Source organism: Brachycentrus maculatus, unplaced genomic scaffold (genome assembly GCF_059751285.1).
Source record: "Brachycentrus maculatus isolate JH-2025_06_01 unplaced genomic scaffold, ASM5975128v1 h1tg000272l, whole genome shotgun sequence".
NCBI classification, from domain to species: domain Eukaryota; kingdom Metazoa; phylum Arthropoda; class Insecta; order Trichoptera; family Brachycentridae; genus Brachycentrus; species Brachycentrus maculatus.
The window spans coordinates 26993-50220 of record NW_028281023.1 but is presented as its reverse complement, the minus strand read 5'-3'; the positions used below and the strand labels follow the sequence as shown (position 1 = coordinate 50220).

At 33.5% G+C, this 23228-nt stretch overlaps 1 protein-coding gene, 1 long non-coding RNA gene and 1 pseudogene across 5 annotated transcripts; 1 reads left to right on the top strand and 2 right to left on the bottom strand.

Annotated features, from left to right (window-relative positions):
- Positions 1-146: 146 nt before the first annotated feature.
- Positions 147-18476, bottom strand: Rev1 (Rev1 DNA directed polymerase). 4 transcript variants are annotated; one of them, XM_088266622.1, is made up of 14 exons: positions 18341-18434; positions 18071-18177; positions 16957-17196; positions 13772-14063; positions 12636-12889; positions 12342-12551; positions 11974-12242; positions 11711-11882; positions 11293-11395; positions 11048-11217; positions 8954-9739; positions 6746-6889; positions 6249-6625; positions 147-357 (listed from the first exon to the last, which is right to left on the bottom strand). In XM_088266622.1, exons 2-14 carry the CDS (start codon positions 18119-18121, stop codon positions 222-224), a joined length of 3204 nt encoding a protein of 1067 aa, XP_088122748.1. In that variant the 5' UTR covers positions 18122-18177; positions 18341-18434; the 3' UTR covers positions 147-221. The 4 variants fall into 4 exon arrangements, 2 of the variants coding, with proteins under 2 accessions (XP_088122748.1, XP_088122750.1); XR_015838150.1 differs by lacking the exon at positions 11974-12242; XM_088266624.1 differs by lacking the exon at positions 18071-18177 and having other exon boundaries at positions 18341-18476.
- LOC148305474 (protein GVQW3-like) lies at positions 770-1654 on the bottom strand (annotated as a pseudogene).
- Positions 18477-19741: 1265 nt separating the features above from the next.
- LOC148305472 (uncharacterized) lies at positions 19742-22240 on the top strand. The gene is made up of 3 exons (XR_015838149.1): positions 19742-19767; positions 22007-22084; positions 22195-22240. It is a non-coding gene; the product is annotated as an uncharacterized LOC148305472 (long non-coding RNA).
- The last annotated feature ends 988 nt before the right edge of the window (positions 22241-23228 follow it).

Below are 23228 nucleotides of genomic sequence, written 5' to 3'. Positions count from 1 at the left end.
TACCTGAAGCGGTGGGCTGATCACCCTTCCTTCGTATGTTAATGATTGATCATCTTGAGATAACTGCATTTATGTTATGCAGTACCCTATGCACCATCGGGTGTGGATGGGGGTTTGAAGAAGGAATGAAGATATAAAATAGAAGGTTATTAAAATATATATTATTTTTTATTGTTAAATATTGTTTTCGTATTCATATGTATTTTTTTTAGCATAACAAACTACGAATTGCAGCAAGGGAAGATGTTTGATGTTTTTAATTTCTTTTTGTAAACCAATAGCATCGCTTCTTGAACACTACCTTCTATTTGTAAATATACTTTATGCCAATTACAACATAAATTTTCATTCACCGATCTGAAAATAAATGATAAAAGCATTTAGTGTAATAGATACATACGAGGGGAGGTCAAAAAGTTCGCGGAATGAGAGGGAAGGATAATGAAATGAAACATTAAACTATTCTTCCTTTTCAATGTATTCTCCCTTAACCCTAACACATTTATTATATCTGTCAAATAACTTATTAATATTGTCAAAAAAAAAATTGTCTTGGGCGTCAAAATAGGCCAAAATTGCCGACTTTACTTCATCGTCGTCGCCAATTTTTTGTCCACGCAGTTCTTTCTTCATTTTTGGAAACAAATGATAGTCGCTTGGGGCCAGGTCTGGGCTGTAGGGTGGGTGGCGCAGTTTTTCAAAACCGCACCGGTGAATGGCAGCCGTTGCAACATGGCTTGTGTGCACGGGTGTATTGTCGTACAAAAGGAGCACGCCTTTTGTAAGCTTTCCTCACCTTTTTTCTTTAATAGCTTCTTTTAATTGATCTAGTAAAGAAGCGTAGTATTCTCCCGTTATGGAAACACCACGTTCCTTATAATGAATCAAAAGGATACCTTCTGTATCCCAAAAGATCGTCCCCATGATCTTTCCGGCCGATTGAGACAGCTTATACTTCTTAGGAGGGGGTGTGCCTTTTTTATGCCACTGCATCGACTCTTGCTTTGACTCAGGTTCATAATGGTGAACCCAAGTTTCATCGCCGGTTACAATTTGGGCCATAACTTCCTCTCTTTGCTCTCCAAAGCGGTCCAAAGACTCGCAACAACTTTCGACGCGCTCGCGTTTTTGATGGGCAGAAAGCATTCTCGGAACCCATCTTGCACAGACTTTAGTCATGCCAAGGTGTTGGATGTAGGATGTTTAAAATGGTTGTTTCTGATACTCCAACTAATGTTACAAGCTGTTTTTTCTTTAGCCGGGCATCTTCCAATACAAGTTTTTCAACTTTTTCGATTATTTCTGGTGTGGTAGCCTCAATCAGCCGTCCAGGTTGGGGGTCGTCTTCAATGGATCCCCTCCCTTGTTTGAAAAGGACGTGCCATTTATAAATCATGGTTTTCCCAGGAACGGAGTCCCCATTAACAGCTAACATCTCTTGAAAAATGGTTTGAGGTGTCTTTCCTTGTTTGGTGAGAAACTTAATGACGGCGCGATATTCAATTTTCTCCATAGTGGCTAGTTTCTTCCCGATCGACTTGTTTACTTGTTGATAACTCAAAAGCTAATGGCCCGATTAGGCTGAAACTTGGTATATATACTAACAATGAGTCACTCAATTAGCGCCTACCTGGATGAGTAAACTCACCCTCACCAAACCCGCCATTCCGCGAACTTTTTGACCCCCCCTCGTACAACACCTTAAAAGTACAGTCGAGCTCAGTTATTACGAGCACGGACATAACGTTCGTTGATATATTGGTTTATGATTTTCTCCATACATTTATTCACGGTTATAATGGGCTACTTCTCGGCTATACCAAGCAAAAATATTGTCAAAAAAATTCTTAACGTATAGAACTCCGATAGCCAATATTATGGCTTTTGAACATTTGGTTGCTAGCTCCGATAGCCAATATAGTGGCTTTCCCGAGCGGTAACTTTGAACCTTGGTTTTCCCCATTTACCGATAACATTCTGTGTCTTTTATTTTACAATGGTGTACATAAAGGTTAAATATTCCCTAAAATATTTCAATATTTAAAATACATTAAAGGATTAGCTTATATATTGTTTCTTAGAATTTGGTCGTTTTTGGGCTGCTTCGTATATTTCTGTGTGCCGTTTTATTTGGTCCATTACCATTATTCTGTGAACTTTTCAAAACTAAAACTATTGATTTTTTAAAAATATATTTTAATCACCATGGATTGATTTAAAGAGTGTTTGGAAGAAAGTAAGGAAAACGACGTGTTTAGTAATATTAGCGAACATAGTGAAATTGTAAATCAAAGTGTAAATAATATTGAATCTTCCTTGAATAATGCTTGTGAAAATATTGAAGACTTCCAACCTGACTGTGACTGTGATGATGACCTTTTGATATTTGATAATGTTGACTCTATTGTAAATAATTCTATGTTAAATGATAGCGACTCAGATAGTGGAAGTGATATCCAAGTGCGACCAAGTAAAAGAAGGCGAGCTGTTTTTTCAGAAAGTGATACAAACAGTGCTAACTGGGAAATTTTAAGTAATATTTTTCAACCAAAAGTGTATAATTTTTCCATTGGTAGCAGACGCGTTGGTCCTAATATTCCATCAAATTGTAATGAGCCTCTAGATTATTTCAAATTGTTCTTTACTGATGAACTAATGAAATCCATAGTCAGTAATACTAATAATTATGCAAATAATATTATTTCAAAAACCCCAAATTTAAGTAAAAATTCTCTTTGGCATTCTTGGAGAGATTTGGATGAAGGAGAATTTAGAGCTTTCTTGGGGATCATATTAAATATGGGAGTGAGACCACATCCTAATCTCCAAGATTTCTTCTCGACTGCTTTTGTCGCTTACTCGTCATTTTTCAGGAGTGTTTTTAAAAGAGATCGTTTTTTACAAATATTTTGGATGCTACATCTCAATTCCAATGAAACAGATAATAACGAAACACTTGAAAAAAGAGTTGAAAAAATAAATGGATTTATGCAACATTTAGATAATAAATGTAGAGAATATATGATACCCCGTAAAGAAATAGTGGTAGACGAATCTGTAGTCAATTTTAAAGGCAGGATTTGTTTTAAAACTTATAATCCAAACAAACCAAATAAATGGGGAATCACGATATACATTTTGGCGGATTCGGGATCTGGTTATATTTATTCATTTATTCCATATTATGGTGCCGTAACCACAAATAGCTTAATTAGACCTGATCTCCCATTTACTTCGCCAATTGTTTTACACCTTTACAACAATTTGCTAATCTCCATTCCTGAAGCTGAAGGGTATCATATGTTTACTGACAGGCTTTATACAAGCCCGCAATTAGGAGAAGAATTGATAAAATTAAACACACATTTAACAGGCACAGTAATGACAACTAGAAGGCATATGCCATTGCCAATAAAAAATGCAAAATTGAAGTCTGGTGAATCTATAACTTGTGTAAAAAATAACGAACTGCTTCTTGCTTGGAAGGACAAGAGAACAGTAACATTATATACAAATCACTATTCAAATGATTATAAAACAGTGAGAAGAATAATGAGAGGTGGCCAGGAAGAAACGATAGTAAAACCGATTATGGTTATAAATTACACCAAACATATGGGAGGTGTGGATACTGCAGACCAGTATATTTCCACCTACCCATTTTTGAGAAAAACTTAAAAATGGTGGCGAAAATTATTTTTTTGGGGTCTTGAAGTTTCCGTTGTTAACTCATACATTTTATATAAGGAAAAACAAAATCAAACAAACTTAAAAGTTATGACACATCTTGAATTTGTTGACAAACTAATCAATCAATTAGTCGAAAATCATAGAGGAGGATTAAACTGTACAAAAGGCAGACACTGTCTCGATCCAGAACAAGGATTGGATGGAAAATTACACGTAATAATACCTCAAAATGAAAAAAAATGTCGTGAGTGTATAGTGTGTTCGGATAAAAAACAACGAAAAAGGACCATATACTTTTGTAAAACTTGTGAGAGCAAACCTGCTATGTGCGTTGGAGAGTGTTTTGAAAAATATCATACCTTAAAATTTTACAAGTGATTAAATTAAGTAAAGTGTTAAGTTATATACATTTATAGTGTTAAGTTATATTAATAAAAGTTATAAAAATATTTTTTTTAATTTGCTAAAAAGTGTTTATACTTGTCTTTTCAAAAACACCGTGTACCTGGAAAGATTCTTTCACATGCCTGCTCCGCCTATTGATACGACCCATCTGTTGTTTTCGGTGCCATATTCAAGTAAGTAACATGTAATAACCCAAAACTAGAGCCAATGAGTTGTTTGGAGGATAGATATTCCCGGAATACAAAGAGCTAATAAACAATTGATTTACAACCTCGGACCCAAACGGCCGGACTCGCAATAGAGTGGTCACAAAAACATCGTTGCAAATATATTTCGAATGTTTCTAACAAAAAATACCCTTCTTTTACAAAATAAGTACCTTTAAATTTTGAAAAAATATATTCCTCGTCATATTTAAATGGTTTAGTAATTATATTGATTTTAAATAATTGTGTTTAGTGACTTTCTTCGAATAACGTCGTTCTAATATGTTATCGCGTTACAATGGTTACCCCACACTAGAAATAGGTTGTCTCAAAAGAATGAGTGAAATAATATTTTTTTTTATCTTTTAAGGAAATTATGTTTACTTTTTTCAACCCCAGAGTAGACTACTGGTCGTAAGTAAATCCAACAGGAGTGCAAAGTGTTAAAACTGTTAATTTGTCGATATTTTAAAAAACACCATTTTCGACCCTAAGCAATAAAATCCGACCGGGCAGTTAACTAGACGGATGCCGCCGGATTAGATTACGTTTATGATAATAGTTAAGATATTAAGTACCTTATTGGTGTTTTTGCCGACAAAAAAGTATCCACGCATATGGTTGAAATTGCATGTGAAACATCCGAGCTTTGTTAAGTCACAAGGCATCAACCAGCGACGGCGGATCAGTACTTTATTACAATAAACAACTTTTTTAGTTTATGAATGTGATGCTTGTTTCGGGGATTTCTACGATAGTTTTCATATTTTGTATGTTCAATGCGTACTATGGACAATGCATAATAAACATTACGAGGTGGGGAATATCAGATCAATTCTAGAGCAGGTCAATTAAAAATAAACTCATAAATTATTAACATGTCAACTAATAATAAAAAGTATCAATTCATGAAAAGGCGGAAATTATTCGTGAATAATTAATATGCCCCGGAAAATGTTGAAGTGTATAAAATGTTTTCATCATACTCAGTGTCAACATTGTATTTTTATCTGCATTTAAAAAGAACATCACGGACTCAAAAAAAAAAATAGGAACTGTGATTGTACGAATTTTGATGAAACTTTGACAGAAAAATATGACATGTGTGCAATGGCTGAATTGTAAGAATTTTGTTTCAATTGCGAAATATTGTGTTATGAGACCATTCCAGATAACATACTTTATGTGATGCAGTCTGTATACAATTTTATGAACTCTATTAGAGTGTCGGACATTTATTTAGAAAAACAGTAGGTATAATATTTTTAATGTATCGAATTTAGTAACAAAATCATTGTTTTTGCAAATGTGTGAAATTCTGTCATGTATTATTGCCATCTCTAATTAAAATGAAAATTGATAAAACTCAAAATCTTTTCAATTACATTGGGTGTTTTTTAGAGTTTTAGTTTTTAAACTGGCAACATTGTTTCTACAGACTGTCAATTTGACAGTTGATTTATAATCAGTATGTTTTGCCATTTCACCATGAATACACTAAATGACCATTATACGCATCGTAGGTTTGGTGAATGGACTGAAAACAATATTCAGCTTGATTCTCTTTTTCAATGCAAAATTTTGTTCACAGATGAGGTACATTTTTGGTTAAATGTCAAATGCCAAATTTGGAGTGGAGAAAACCCAGAAACCTTTGTCAAGTCGCCCTTACATCCATTAAAAGTCATTGTTTGGTGTGCTTTATGGGCAGGTGGAATCATTGGCCCATATTTTTTTTAAGACGATGTCAGCCAGAATTTTACGGTCAATGGAGAGTGCTACAGAACCATGATTACTGAATTTTTCGTACCTCAGTTGAATGGCATTGATGTGGTTTCAACATATGGCGCAACATGCCACATTGCGGGTGCCACCATCAATTTATTGCGGGAAATTTGAATTTGTTTACGTCTAAACAAAAACAACCTTTATTAAACAAAGTATTACCTGTAACAGAACTTCAGCAGACAGTCAACATCTTGGATTTTTTTCTTCATTACCAAATTATTGACATACATGGCGATTACATCTGCATCGCACTGCAGTGGCATTATTGTAGATTTGAACCAATTCCTTAACATTTCACGGGCATCCTTCCAATGCATACTTTGAATGTCTGGATGGGAATTTTGCTCAACTTCTGCATTATTATTACCGGCATCTTTTGCAGTTTTTATTTCATCTAATTTTAACGAGGAACATTCAAACTCATAATTTTTTACATTCAATTTATTTTCAAGAAACGGTTTAGTAAAGTGAGTGATGTTCGTTTCAATCTCTTTTCTTATTTCTTCAGGTAAAGCAGCTAAGTAATCCGGATCAATCTAGAAATAATTTGCGAGAACAATGTCAACTCTGAATTTGTATTCAAAATCACTCGCAAACGAGTGGAGGCTTAAAAAATAAAAATAAACTAAGTTTATACTTAGATAAAAAACACTAACATTATTATGTCCTGATTGCACAGATCTGGATCCCTCTGCAAGATTATTTTTACTCTCTGATTCTCTCATTTTACAATTTGCTAGAATTTCATATTTCAAATCCTCAGGCAATGCGTTCAAACAATCTTGATCTAGTTCTTCAAACTGAAAGAAAGAAAAAATAAATAAAAAAGAGAATAGAAGGCCACACCACTCTGTCTTGCAAACATTCGTCGCCTCTTCCATGTTCATGCGTCTCCTCATACGCACCCGCCGATTGTTTCGAATCCTAACCTGACCGTTTTCAAGTATTTGGCATACCTGATCGTACCAAGTTTTTCTCTGCTCCTTTTTCCAATTACATTCGCCTCATAAATTTGTTTTACCGTTCTTTCCTCGCTCATTCGTTCTACATGTACAAACCATCTCAACACGCCTTTCTTAATTTTATCGATAATGCTTGTCTCAGCCTTATTTCACTATTTGAACATCTATCATACATCATTTTGTCGCACATTCTTCTGAGAGATCGCATTTCGACTGCATTCAGTCTACTTTTATCCTTCTTTTGCCAACTCCATGTTTCACTTCCATACATTAGGGTCGGAACCAGGACTCCGTTGTGTACAGCCAGTTTAGCTTTCGCTGATAGGTTTTCATTTGCTATAACTGATTTCAGTGCACCATTCACTTTGTTCCCAGCATTCACTCTCCTTTCTATGACTTTATCAATCTTTCCATCCCTAGAAAACATACTACCCAAATATACGAAATCATTTACCTGTTCCAAAATCTCTCCATTTACCAATATTTTACACTCAGACCTACATTCATCTCTTTCAAAAACCATAATTTTGGATTTGCTAACATTCATCAATAAATCACTTTCCTTGCACACATTATACCCTTTTGTCACCAACGTTTGCAGGTCTTCTCTGCTATCGGTAAGAAGAACAGCATTGTCAGCATACAAAAGGCAACAGACAGTCAAATGATTCATTCTAGCTCCAACATTTAAATCTTTCAGTTCTTTCATGCAATTATCCATGTATAGGTTAAACAGCCAAGGTGACATTACACATCCCTGTTTAACACCTTTAGAGATGGTAAACCAGGATGAAAAAGAACCACTTACCCTAATGCATGCAGTGCTATCCTCGTACAAGGATGCAATGCCTTGGATAAGTTTACTGCTTACCCCATACTCAGATAACACCTTCCATAGGTTTGTTCTATCCACCCGGTCATACGCTTTCTGCAAATCCACAAAAGCACAAAAAAGCTTTTGGTTTTTGCCCAAAAACTTTTCCATAATGTTGCGCAAGGAAAAAATTTGATTCGTACATCCTCTCCCATTCATAAATCCACTCTGGACATCCCACACTTTGTCCTTTGTTATGGTTCTCACTCTTTCAATAAGGATTCGACCATACATCTTACCAACAGCACCCAAAATAGACTGATTGCTTTATAGTTCCCACATTCCACCGCAGAACACTTCCCTCTGTAGAGAGACATTATAACTGCCCTTCTCCAATCCACGGGAGTATAACTCTCCTCAAGAGAACGGTTAAAGAGCCTATGCAACCATGCGAGAACTATTTCGCCAACATTCTTGATGTTTTCTGCTGCATAATCGTCGAATCTTAGAGCCTTTCCATTTTTCAAGGACTTGTAAGTGGCATTCTTAATTTCTTCCATACTTATCTCTCTTGAAACATCACTCACATATTTGAGGAAATTATACTTATAAAAATACTTATGTCACTTACGTTATTAACCGTACGCGTTTCATACACCTCCCTGAAATATTCTTTCCATCTCTCTTTTAAATCTTTTTCATTCGTCACCATTTTTCCGTCTTTTGCTGCAATTAATTTCATACATCCATTCATGCTTTGACTTTGGTAGTTTTTTACTTCTTTCCAGAATTTTTTTATATTTTCTTGGATTTTTTTTGTCATTTTTACTCCTTCCTTTCTCAAAATACGTTTTCGTTCACTCACCCCTTCCTTAACTTTTATTTTACATTCCTTGTACGTAGCGGAGTTTTTATTCTTCACTGCCCAACACTTTAACCACGCATTCTTCTTCTCTTTCACTAACTCTTTGACATCATCATCCCACCACGAATCGCCTTTTTTTCTTCCTTGTACCTCTGTACCACACACCACCTTTGCGGATTCACACATAAAAAATAAATATTTTAAATAACTGTTCATTTCTTACGTTATACTTTTTCATTTGTAATGTTGTGGTCATAAAATTACTATTAGAAGTGAGAAATGAATTGATTGTTTTGTTTTTCTCTTTGACATGAGTGCTAATATTTAGTGATGCATTTTTGGGAGGTCTACCACGTCTTCTACCAGTTAAACCAAGTGATTTAGTTTTTTTTTCTGGCACCGACTTATTTACGTTTAAATCTTTTATAGTATTATTTGATTTAGGAAGTTCTTCAACATGTAAGGAGCTTGCGTATGGAGTATTTTCACACTTCGAATCATGAATATAATTTTTTTTAGAATCATTCACTGTTAAAATTTCTCGGTTGGCTAGTTTATTTTTTTTTAAACTCGGATCAGTTGATTCTGGCAACTTTTTTTTTGGACATAGAAAATTCACGATTCCCCCTTTTTTGTGTTCATGTTTGTTTTTTCTCTCCAATTTTGAAATTTGTATGCCAATTCCTCTCATATCCTCCGGTTGGACATTCAGTTTTTTACATATGTTTATGACTTCTTCGGTGATAACATCCAAATCATCTGTTGCTAGCGGGAAATTTGTAGTTTTGGTTATGTTATCACAAAATCCATGTCCCATAAATTTGGCCGTCTCCACTGGTGCATCGGCTGCCCGCACCATAAGTTTAAAAGTCAAAGTTTTACCAATAACTTTATTCCGAGACATTCTTGAACACACTTCTCGGGAGAGTTGTTTTAGAAAACTTTCACACTGTCCAAAATTTTCAAACCTTATTCCATAATTGACACCAGCTGATACAGATTTTCTCAACTAAAATAATAAAAAAAACATCAATAATTGATTACCTTATAATCACTTCCTCAGAACAGAACACTACTTAAGTATTACGATTTCAAACATGTAGGTGTGTTAAAAAAGAATAAGGAATTTTAATTTAAAAAACATATATTTATTTATTCATCTACATTAATGTTATCGCCTTCAAAGTAATCCCCATTAGATATTATGCACTTGTGCCAGCGTTTTTTCCCATCCTCGAAACACTTCTCAAACTTCATCTTTGGGATACCCTTTAGTTCATTCGGCGATGCGCTTTTAATATCTTCTATGCTGTAAAACGATGGCCCTTTAAGGTTCTCTTTATTTTTGAAAATAGAAAAAAGTCAGACGGAGCCATGTCTGGCGAATATGGAGGCTGGGGCATCATTACAGTCTTGTTTTTGGCCAAAAAATCACTAACAAGCAATAAGGTGAGCAGGTTCCAAATTTAACAATTTTGGAACAAATTTTACTGCCACGCCTTTTATACCTAAAATTAGGGCTTTTTTCAAACAAAAAAGGTCCCGGAATTCACTTTATGTCAAGCTTTTTACTAAAAAAATATATTCAAATGATATTACGATGTTTTGTAATTTATATTTTTTATAATTTTATAATATTTTTTAATTGTAATAAGTACAAGAATTGGTTTGTCCATTTGATTTTGAAAGAAAATAATAAAAATATCTGTGAAAATAGGTACCGGAACGCTGTTCCACCGTGTTTACATGGAAAAAAAACCCTGCCTAAAACATTTAAAAAAATCTCATGGCGTGAGCCAATCAATATGTCAACATCATCAGCAACTTCTCTGATTATGATTCGGCGATCGTTCATAACCATTTCTTTTACTTTTTCCATGTTTTCATTGGTTATAATAATAAATTTGGATAATTTATATAGCGCCATTTTTTGTAAAATACTACCTCAAGGGCGCTCGGTTCGTCATCTTCAACGCCTTCATGGCCATCTTGGAAACGCTTTACTCGTAGCAGATTTACCTTAACCTTTGTTAACATTCCACACACTTTGTTACAATTATTTTTATTTTTTTACTCAAAATTTTAAACAAATTCTTTAATACATTTAAAAAAAAAACAAAAGCCACCAAAATCATTAAAACATTTCTAACCTTAGTGGCAAACTCTCCCAACCAGCGAAATTTTGAAATTCCCATTACTTTTTTAACACACCTTGTATAGAATTTTAATTTATGTGATGTAAACAATTAATTTATGTTTTAAATAGAATAAATTAAAATAATTTTGTCGCGCTATATAAATAACTATAAAAATATACTTTAGAAAAATTAAGAGGCTTGTCATCTTGGCCACGGCAATAATTATACAGAAGTTGCCCAGTTTTATTTCCAAAATGTTTTTGAAGTACGGAAAGACTGGTCGATCGTAAGGATGCACAGTTTGTATAACCGAGAGAAGTCAACTTATATTCCATTTGACGTCCAACTCCTGAAACCAAAATGAATTAGTAAAAAATTCACGTTTTAATACTGAATTTCCAGTTTCGATGAAAAGATGTAAAACCTAGTAAGTCCCCGAGAGAAACACTGTCAAAATAAGATTGTACGTCTTCTTCATTCAAGTGAAATTGGCCATCCGGTTTTGCTTTTTTAGTAGCGAGACGAGCCTAAAAAATTACATTGCAAAATTTAAGAAAGTAGATAGTTTAAGTAGATTTTTTTTAAACTTTTTAAAAATAAAATACAATCAAATAATTCCTAATTAAGTTTGCTAAGCAGTAATTTTGTTAAAAATTACAGAATCAGTGAATGATTCAACAACTTTGTACACAAATAAAAAATATTTTTAGTTTATAGTCTTTTCAGTCTATTTATTATTATTATTACTACTTCGGGAGGAATGTTCTAACTGTAGATAAGTTATTACATATACTTTTTGGATCATAATACAGATAATCGCAAAATGAAAAAGCCATAATTACCTGCAATCGATTGCTCCCAAATCCAGTTGAACAAGGACACCCAGTTTTCTTGCTGATTTCACTGCGGATAATTTTGGCAAACTGGATTGGCTGAAGATTAACATCATTTAACAAATCTGTACAATCGACGTACATTTCATCACATGACACTGCTTCTATGTCTAAAGTATATCTTTAAAAAAAAACATAGAAATAATGCGGGTTGAAATGATCTGTACCAATTTATAACACGATCTTTGTGAAAAAATGGAATATGTACATACTGAGCAACAGTATTGTAAAGAATATAGGCGACATCTTGGTATGCCTCAAAATCATACGGAATTGTTTGCAAATCAGGACACAATCTCATAGCAGGTCCCATGAACATTCCGTTGTGAACACCGAGCGCTCTCGCTTCATACGAACATGATGCTATTTCACTCATCGAACCATATTTCTCATCTTCATTTGTAAGTCCATCAATACGAGTTGTGAATTCTTTTTCCAAGTCCTCAATATAGTCATCGCCCATATTTTTCTTTATATTATTCTATAAAGTGTAACAATTTAGGATGGAAGGTACAATGAAATGAGTAAATAGTAATACATACGGTTCATTTAATTTAGAAAAAATCTAATATTTACCCACCAACTTCTTGGCTTTGTATAAATTGAATTCTGCTTGTCTATCGACACCTTCTCTCTTCTGTTGTTTGGCTCCTACACTCTTGGCGTGTGTTACAGCAACAGGTTTTCCACGTAAGTGAGGATATTTTCGAAGACCAACAGACACAAAAAAACAATCCATGTCAATATGCATAACAATCTTTCCTTTATTTAAATATACCGAAAAGTTTTCCTGAAATAAAAATAAATCCATACTTTTAAAGCTCATCATGACGTGTCGGCTAGACAACACAGACTAAAAGATTTGTAATCTTACATTATAGTTTGAAGCAGATTTCAAAAAATTTCTTGCCGGAAAATTGAAGTCACTAGCATCCCTCAATTCATTGACATATTGTTTAAAGCCAGCCCCTAGTTGTGAAATGTGATGCAAACGAGAATTGCTATAGAACTCTGACAAAAATTTAGGATCAACAGCTGTACGAGTTGAACAACTTCTATCTGATGATAAAGTAACTATACCTGATGATATATCATTAGATTTTTTATCCAAATTCATAGGATCTGATTCTGAAAAATTTTATAATCATTAAAAAAAATTAAAACACAAACAAAGGCTCGAGCATTATTCATAATGTCCTTTTGAATGGGGTGAATTTTCAAATGATTCATCACCACAATACTCGTAATATACTTTTTTAAACCACTACCTGCAATACATGTACTTTTTCAACACATTTACTTATATAACTTTATTCCTTAGTATGGCTCTCTAGCTTTTTTAGTCTAAATTTATAAAACTAACACGCTTGAATTGCACAAAGTTTAAATTTTTAAATTTGAAAGGTTTAAAGTCACCCTACAAAGTCATGCTATATTATTTATTGATTCGGGATTTGGTTTTGATACACTATGATTAAAGCATGAAAAATAAAAGTATTTAGTGTTATGTACACTTATATATAAATATCTCTAATAAAAAATTATGGTTAAAACAATATTAACACATTGTTGTCGGAACACGTATAAAAACGTTTTTTCTTAATTGCACGTAGGAAGCGGGTCACATATAAATAAGTTCAGTTTTTCAGAATCGCGTTTGCGGGGCACATTTATATATTTATATATATATCCCATCTCTTTGGTGGTCTGCCCGGGAGTCGTCTGCCATGGGGTTGGCGGTGCAGTGCGATGTGGGGGAGTCTGGATGGTTCCATTCTCCTCACATGCGCATACCATTGTCTCCTTCGTTGCCTTCCCCACCTAATGACACCTTCGATCTCGCATATTTCCCTGATCCTGGCATTTCTTATTCTATCTCGAAGACTCTTGCCTGATATGCTTTAGAGCTTCGTTCCGTTGTCGCGCTTTGGTCATGTCCAAGAGAGGTCCTTTGTCCGAGGCTAAGTTCTCTTTGCTGTGAGCGTTGAATGAAATTAAAATTTCACTTACTGTTTTTAGGTGGAGTAAATTCATAATTTTTATAACTCAAACTTTTTGTATTCTTATTATTACTCTTTATGTCAGTTATATTTACTGTCGAGTCATTCCCGTGTTCAATAATTTCCAAGTTAGTAGAAACTGGTTTAACAGAACTTTCGATACATTGGAATTTTAGTCGAGGTTGGGTTTTAGAATGATTTGTATATAAAAGAAAATCATTATAATCTAGTAGAGATCCAGCTTTAACACTTTCAGATATCCATTCTGCCTTGACGATTTTAGTTGTCGGTAGATTTTTTATCTGAAATGAAAACAAAAAGTATCTTAACCCTTTCATGGGTGGTGGGAAGATGTATTCCCAGATAAGGAAATGGCACAAAAAAGTCATTGGGAAGTGGTGTTTTCACATAAATTATACTAATGTCAACTGCTGACATATTCTGGAATCTTTTCCAATCAAATATATTACAACTAACGGTCAGTTTTCGACAGTGGACATAGTCGAGATTTTTTGTGTCAGATTGTTGAAAATTCGGAGTTTTTTCCCAAAAAATCGTTTTATTCAGCGTTCAGTGCTTTCTAAGCTATAAACTATTATATTTCTATCACGATATGTATTCATTTTTATATTTATTAATATATACCTGAAAACACGCACGTCGTTCAGTTATAATCAAATGGGAAATATATATCCCACGAAACTAAATGTGACCAAATTTTTTTATTTAAATTATGATTTTTTTTGAAGTTATGTTACTGTTTACTTTCATTATTATTTTTAGATGACTAAAAAATGGAATGCGCTCGAAGATATGGAAGAAATGTTGGAATATTTCCATTCTTTCCTTCCGACGAAGAATATTCGGATGCTGAATGCGACAAAAACGCTCGCGAAGAATTGGATGAAATGGACAATACCAATACTGATATTCGTCCCGTTTCTCAAATGGAAAACCATGCAAATGAATCAGAAGATTCAATTGAGATATTGTCACCGGATATAGCAGAATTTGTCACACCACCAGTTCAATGGACATCGAACGATGAAGATTTTCAAAAACCTGACAACGGAAGAAAATAGTTTGGAAATTCTAAAATCGATTTCAGTTACCCCAAAGAAATGGATATTTTCGAGAAATCTTTGAAAATATATTTAAGATTATAGTGGAAAAACAAACAGATATGCCAAACAAGAGTTAAAAAGAATTGGATGGACGTCAATATTGATGAAATTCGGGCCTTTTTGGGAGTTATGTATAATAATTTTGGGGATTCATCAGCTACCCCATTTGAAAAACTATTGGAGCTCTGACCCTATTCTTGGAGTACTAGCGGTAAATAAAGTAATCACTGTTGGTGATTAAAAAAAATAGCGGAGACCATTCATATGAATGACAATAAAAAACAAAGTAAAGGTGGACCCAAATTATGATAAACTGCAGAAAGTACGTCGAGTGATGAACCAACTTAATGCATATTTCCAAGCAGGGGTTGGGCAGCATCTCCCAACACTTGGTGGCACTTATAGACGGTGCAGGTGCTGCAGTACCAAGGCAATCGAAAAATGTACCAAACATATTTGCAGCGGGTGCGAGGTGCCGCTTTACGTGGACTCATGTTTAAAAAAATTTCATGAAAAAATATTTAAATATTCTCTCCTTTTTGTTTATTTAATGTTTACCTACTATAATTGTGTATTTTCTATATATTGGTTCCGACTAAAATTAATTGTCTGAAATGGTTCCGTGGGATATATGCTTCCCACCACGATTATCTTTTTGCCTAGAGTATTTTTTTAAAATTTTTAGTTCATATTATAAAATGGCTTCTTTATAATTTTACCTGAGTAATTTGAAATAATTAAAAGGAATAAAATTTGCCCAAAGGGTTAACATGGTTAAATGGTTTGACTACTGTGCATGGGGTCTCAGATTTGATTCCAAGAGGGGTTAATTAATTTGTATAAGTATTTTTTTTCTAATAAGGTGTCAGAATAAGAAGCATAATGAGTGAAGGAAGTAAATGACATGTAAAACAGTAAATGGAATGCATGTCTTGCACCCCATTGAGAGATATAGGAAGGCAGTACATCTGATGAAATACAATTGACACTAGTGAAGGATTTTACCGCTGATGGGCAAGAAAATGGAGGGAAATTGGTAGGTAGAAAATAAATATCAGCAATGGCTAGTACATTCCGGGTTGCATACTCGCAGTTGTACTAGTTTGCATAATTTAGACAATGTTACTCTTATGAGACCCTTGAGGGAAAAATTTATTAGTTGCAATAAAAACCTTGCTAGAAAAATATTCACTCAGAGAATTAGTCAATAGTAGAATCATTGGTTAAGTAAATATATTACCGTAATTAAAAAGTAAATGATATAAGACAGTATGAATTGACTAACTGTAAATTTTATTCGCCTACTAAATTTAATTATTATCAGAGGGTGGTTTGTAACTCTGTATTATTTGGTATTAAAACATTTTTTTAAATGTTAATAATTAAGTTCTTGTTACCAATAGCAGAGAAGACCAGATGCAGGCGTAGGTGGAAAGTGATTAGCTGATGAATATTGGCAAATCCAAAGTTATGGTTTTTGAAAGAGATGAATCTAGATCTGCGAGTGAAATATTGGTAAATAGGGAAATTAAAGAACAGGTAGACAATTTCATCTATTTTAGAAGTATGTTTTCTAGGAATGGAAAGAATGATAAAGATATAGAAAGGAGAGTGAATGCTGGAAGAGCGTAACATTGTCTAAATTAATTCAGAGTGAATGGTGCACTGGCAATACACAATGGAGTCCTGGTACCAACCCTAAAGGACGTAAGTGAAGCATGGAGTTGGCAAATGAAGGATGAAAGTAGACTTATGCAGTCAAAAGCGAACTCTCTGATAAATGTGCGGCAAAACAATGTATGATAGATGTTTGAATGGAGAAAATGCAAGGCTGAGATAAGCATTATTTATTAAATTAAGAATGGTATGTTGAGAGGGTTTGGACACGTGGAACGAATAAGTAAGGAAAGAACAGTAAAACAAATTTAAAAGGCGAATGTCGTTGGAAATAGGAGTAGAGGAAGACGGAAAAAAACACAGCATGATGTATAAAATACTTGGACATCATCAGGTCAGGAGTCGGAAGGAGCCAATAGTTGGTTATAGTAAAAAACATTAATTAAATACATACTTTGGTGTCTGGCAAATTAGAAGCAATGATAAACTTTGTTCTATCTGATTTAAAATAATGATGGTAAATTCCTCCGTGTTCCGCCATTAGAATTTTCAACTCATCTGAAGAAGGTTTTGTATACCCATTTACGAAGATAGATATTCCAGAGAATATGTCACTTTTTCTGGATTGTTCTTTTTCCACTTGATCCAAAAATTGATCTTCCAGTTTGGCTATTTTTGCATTCATGTATCCTCCCTAGAAGTAAATACATAATAATAAGTAGTGCCGTCACTACGAGTAGTAAACGAGTATATAACAATAACTCCGTTCAAATACCCAGTATACTCGTTTAACTAATATCATATTTTGGGAAATATAATGAAAACAGCAGGATTAAAAAGTTGCGTTTATTAAACTCTATTCAAACAATGAATGTTTAAAATTTAGCAAAGGCAAAGGTTGCCAAAATAATTTGTGTTCGGAGGGGTGGTTGATAAAATACATTTGTTTTACTATCCCACTTCTGATAATGAATTTTTATGCAATCACAAGAATTACTTAATTTGATATGAATAAAGTAAAAACTTGCAGCCATTTCGTGTACTATTTGGTTTGAATATATCTATCTATAATGAATATAGGAAGTGAGTGACACGCGCGGGAAATATGTTCATTATGACTTTGATTCATGTTTTTCGGTAGTTGTAGATTAATATTCGGTATATACCGATATTAATGGAATATTGTGCCGAATATCAAACATAAAACTATGCCGAATTTGAATAATTAATGTTCCGCCGAGGTGCGCAATTGCTAAAATTTTAGCAGCGAATCACTGCATATTATCCTTATGAAAAACTAAATAAACAAAATTGACAGTCATTACGGATAGAAATGTTTATGTGAGACATTTTGACAAAATATAAATTTGGTGTACAGGAATCCGATGCTATATTTTAGAAGAAATAGTTTACAGTATTGGGTTATTCGATAATGAAATAGTAGAAAAATCGTTTAAGAAAGTAATTCATAAAATACTGTCAAAATTTCGATGAGAAATTATATATTTATTAACTAAATTGTAATTATTATAAGCAACTACTCCAATTAAGTTTATCCTTCCACTCACCCAAGCTTCAAATCCATCATCGCCAAATCTATCTCTTTTAGACTTTCTCATTTTGGAAATTCGAAACTAAACAACAGCGCGGAAACAAAACAATTTCCGAAATACGCCTGCAAGACATATATTAAAATTATTTTACGCATAAAAACAGAAAATTAATAATTTTCGTAAAAACTATGACTATTATATCCCAGTAGCCAGCTTTGATATTAAAACGAATGAACATAAGTAATTAATATTACAATTTCTATCTTTCATTACTACTCGACTCACATATCACGCTATAAATAAGTCACGAACTACACAATTACTAACGACAGCTTTTATTACAGGTTGTTTACATTTTTCAGACCACTGACCGGTGACCACAGACTAACTACTGCCCAAAGACTATAAACTGACGTTTCTACAATTGCTGTCACCCCGAAGTTCTTTTTCACGGCTTACCCCAAAATCGGTGAGACATCTATCGACTTAAAAAGTTTCGAATATCTCCCAGGAATTTCTTTATGTATTTATTTGGACAAATTTACTTTACACAATCATCATCTTCCTTTCACGTGCAATAAATTTTTCATGTGGTATACTATGTTCATAATACTTGTATTTAAAATATTTGTGTATTGTATTTTCGTAATACATAGTAATATTTTTTATTACTTAGTTTTTTTTTCATTTGTCCTCTATTATATTCAAATTTGACTTTAATATAGACAATTTAAAGAATTGATTAGAAATAATTATTCTTGAGATACCCGTGTGTGTCTATTATTGTGTAATTAAAATAATTTCATTTATTAAAAAAATGTACATCGTATATTCCTATATTATAATTATTGTGTTTGGTGTTGATCTAAACATTTATTTAAACGATGTTCCATGCGGATACTAGCAACTAGCGACAGATGCAACGAAGTCGGTGCTAGTTACTAGCACTGATTTCGTTACGAACAACGCCGAAGCGTTTGATCCAATCTGTATGTGGTATTGGCTCGTTCATCTAAAACTAAATAAAATGGTGCTTCCTATAAAACTTTACATTAAGCGCTACTCTTACGTTTATCCGCAGATTTTAAATTTGTTACGTGACATACTTCAAGGGTGACATGTAATTAATTATTGTAGTTACTTGTAACTCCAGTACTCTCGAGAAAAGAATCCTCATTATTGCTACATGAGCTCGTTGTGTGCTCGTGATAATTTAAATCACCCACGTTCGATGATTAAATATTATGTAGGAGTTAATTCATTAGTACAACAAAATCAGTCATATTGATGGATATTGAATTTTATTTTCTCATAGTTCAAATCATATTGACGTTAATACGTTGTAATAATAATTATAAATATTCAATTGATTTTGACAGTTTCTCGTATGTCCCACTTTTTTTTAATTTTCGTGGTCACCGGCTAAATTTAGTAAAAACGATTTCATTTTGCCAGTAGTAAGTTATGCGACAAACCGAGCTAGGTATCTAGAAGAAGAAGAATAAGATGGTGGTACTCACCAAACTAACACAAAAGTGAAGTAAAAAATCTATAAACAAATAAATATCTTCGTTGCAATCCAAAAAAAACTCTGGATGCGATGCTTGTCTGTGCTTATTCCGACTCGGAACAAGAAAAGACATGCATCGCGTCGCCGCGCGCCGCATTGGCCGTCCGACGTCCTCCCGCCAACCGACGAGTCTCCGATCACGGTTGGATGTTTGCGTTCTTATTTTGTTTATCCGAGTTTAGCCGAGCCGTAGCCGAGGCGAAATCATTCAAATGTCAACATTACGTCGGACTCGATGTTGCGACGATTTTTGAAGCAGCGAACTAAACCGTATAGATAAGCTCAACAGCAACTTACCGTCGACGGTGACTTGTATGTCACCGCTTTGTTTAACAGCGACTTGGGTCGCTGCTTCGCTTCATCCATCTCCGCGTCTGTTTTTGGTAGAAATCACATTCTTTATAGATTTAATAGATTTATATTATCCACTGACACTTCGTGATGGAATTGCATTTTTAATTTATTATTAGATTAAAACCAATATTTTTAGCTTTTCCACTTTTTTATTTGACCAGCGACCGGGTTTCGTCGTTACCGACATCATCAGACCAGTCTGATGATGTCGGTAACGACGAAACCCGGTCGCTGGTCAAATAAAAAAGTGGAAAAGCTAAAAATATTGGTTTTAATCTAATAATAAACTTTATAGATTTATCTTTCTCTCTCTATATCAAAAATATTTTATAAAAAAAAACATATTTCACAATAGTACTTATAATGTCGAAACACGTATTGAGGGCCGAGCTCATTTATTGTCCGCGATGATATAACAGTATCTCACTTGTATGTGATGTTTGTGGCGTAAAATGTTTGTGAATTACTTTGATAACCCGTTTTTTATATTTTTTTAGTCATAATATTTATGATAAAAATTCTCCAGCCTTATCGGTGCTATTTATTCCACGAAAGATTTATTGTTTCGGTATTAGAGTACGGATTTACTGATGCGGATCATCTTAATGATGGGATCTTACCCAATATAATCCATACGATACTTTGTGGTATCAACCTCAAAAAATATATTTTCATGTGCAAAAGTTTTATAAGGTTAGTCGTCTCTAGTCGAGACACGCTGCCAACACGTGCGTCTTACTAAGCAAGTAGGTATACACAATCGCAGTTTTAAAATATTATTTGTCTACATTTTCTTCATGTTTTTGGATTAACTGGGAAATCAATTATACGGGATTTTTACAATATACATCCCGGAAAATCGGGAGTGTACTGTATAAGAAAACTTATAATATGTAAACACTTTTTTTTTAGATGGGAGTTGCATAAAGTGACCATACGTCCCGTTTTAAAGTTTCGGGACGTCGAAATGTCCCGTTTTCAAAAAAGAGCAACACACGGTAACAATAAAAAAGTGCAAAAAATCGACGGTAGTTGGAAGTACATACATATGGCCGTTTCATATAACTTTGCTGAACAAATCCTAGCTTGATGTCGGTGCATATGGCTACAGTAGGTGGCTGGTGAGTCACGTGCAAAGACTAGCTAATTTATAAAAGCAAACCCACTTAATGAAATTTATAAAATACTCAAGAAAATTTTTTCATCACAAAAATATAAAACAACATAATTTTTTCATATTCTTATTATTTATTTCTCTTATTTTCTTTATCAACATTCCTTTTCTTTTTATTAGTACATAAAAACTATGAAAAAATATGTATTTTCTTGAATTTATATACTATTACGTAAAAATTGGTAGATGTCCCGTTTTGAGGACAAAAATAAATGGTCAGTTTAGAGTTGCATCTATTTTTTACCTTGCTTATTATACTTATTAAGATGTACAAGGTTTATAAATGATCCAAAGATCATTAAGTGAGATCAGAAACTTGTCAGAATTTGCTCATTGCTGGGAGAAAACCACGCAAAAGTCCTCAGAAGCCGGACTGTTAACATTCGTCAGCAGACCTTCCGTTCCACTAGAAGAGGGTTGTCCTAGTTTGGTTTATGGTACCAATGTCTTATGCTAATTATATCATGTATGATACCACCTCTCGTGACAGTTCCTTATGAACTATAACGGATCCGATGTCGGATAGGTCCTCACCTAGGCTCCTGCAACGTGCCTCTAGGCGTTGTTGTCTTTGAAGTTCACGTTCGTTTAGTCGAGCTGTAATCATTCAAATATCAATATAACAGGACCAGCGTCGTCACTTTGCGGAGAATCGGGTTGCCGGTAAAAGTGGTGACCATCAAAGTCATCGGTAAAAATCACCGATTTAAAAATATCGTTCATCTGAGTATTCAAAAGTTTTGTTGTTGTTAAATTGGAGAAATTGCTATAAGCAACTATAAACCAGACGTTTAAATTTTTTAGCTGTTCTGGTTTTGATCCTAATTTCTTCATTTCTTATTTTTTAATATAGGTTTAGAGTGTGAAATCACTAATATTTATTTTCACAAGGGAATCGAACCCAGGACCTCCTACACGGTAGCTAAATACGGTAACCATTACACCCATTTTAATATATTTGTTTTTTTTTTTATATTATTAACTTAAAATACAATTTTTTTTTTCTTCTCCAATAATAATTATTTTATTATTAATTTACAGTGAAGCCTCGCATAACGAACGCTGCGCACAACGATATTTATGCTCGTTCATTACGCCACTCGCGGACTGCATTCCGATGCACGGAGAAGCAGCTGAGGACACTCGACTGCAAGAACACTAAGAAGAGCTGACAACTGTAGTGCCAAGTACTAGTAGTCCAGCAACATGATGAAACTCAAAGAGAAGCTGACAACGAGGAGGAGCAATCAAACCAACCAATCTCAACGGCCGCCATCGAGAACATCCTGGTCAATTGGGTTTCTTCAAGGTATCAGAATTTAACATAACCTAACAAATGTTAACTAAACCAAATTAAACCTAACCTAATCTAGCTTTACAAATTATTACTGGAATCTTACCTAACCCCACAAATTTTCATAACTAAACCAAACTTAATAAGACTTACTAGAAACTACCTAGAAACAGGGCTTTTTTTTAAATAAAAGAAGTATATATATATATATATATATATATAAATATATATATATATATATATATATATATATATAAATATATGTATATGTATATATATATATATATATATATATATATATATATATATATATATATATATATATATATATATATATATTTAAATATATATATATATATATATATATATATATATATATATATATATATATATATATATATATATATATATATATATATATATATATATATATATATATATATATATATATATATATTACATCGTGTATTCCAATGTACAATTTACATAAGCTTACAATAATAAGTCTCAATCCCGTGGATTGGTCTGCAGCAAAAAATGACACCTCCTTCGCCACTCTGGTCTATTTTGCGAAACCCTCTTCAGCTCCTCGTGCGTTGAACAGCCCATGTCCTTGTGGCACGGTGATCATTGTAATAACATCAACTGGAAACTAAAAAACAATTCATGGTCTTGAAAAAAATCAAAATGTACACAACTGACATAAAAACACATTACGCTTTATATGTATAATAGAAACAGTATTTATAAAAAATATATTTGCCGTTGCATAGATTTGGCA

Bases quoted from the DNA above. Each gene is read 5' to 3' on its own strand.
- Rev1 (XM_088266622.1), bottom strand. From the start codon at position 18,121: ATGAGAAAGTCTAAAAGAGATAGATTTGGCGATGATGGATTTGAAGCT. The intron at 12,552-12,635 runs GTAAGATTACAA...TTTTTATTTCAG, and splicing joins AATCTGCTTCAAACTATAAT to GAAAACTTTTCGGTATATTT. The intron at 6,626-6,745 runs GTTAGTGTTTTT...AATTATTTCTAG, and splicing joins TGCAATCAGGACATAATAAT to ATTGATCCGGATTACTTAGC.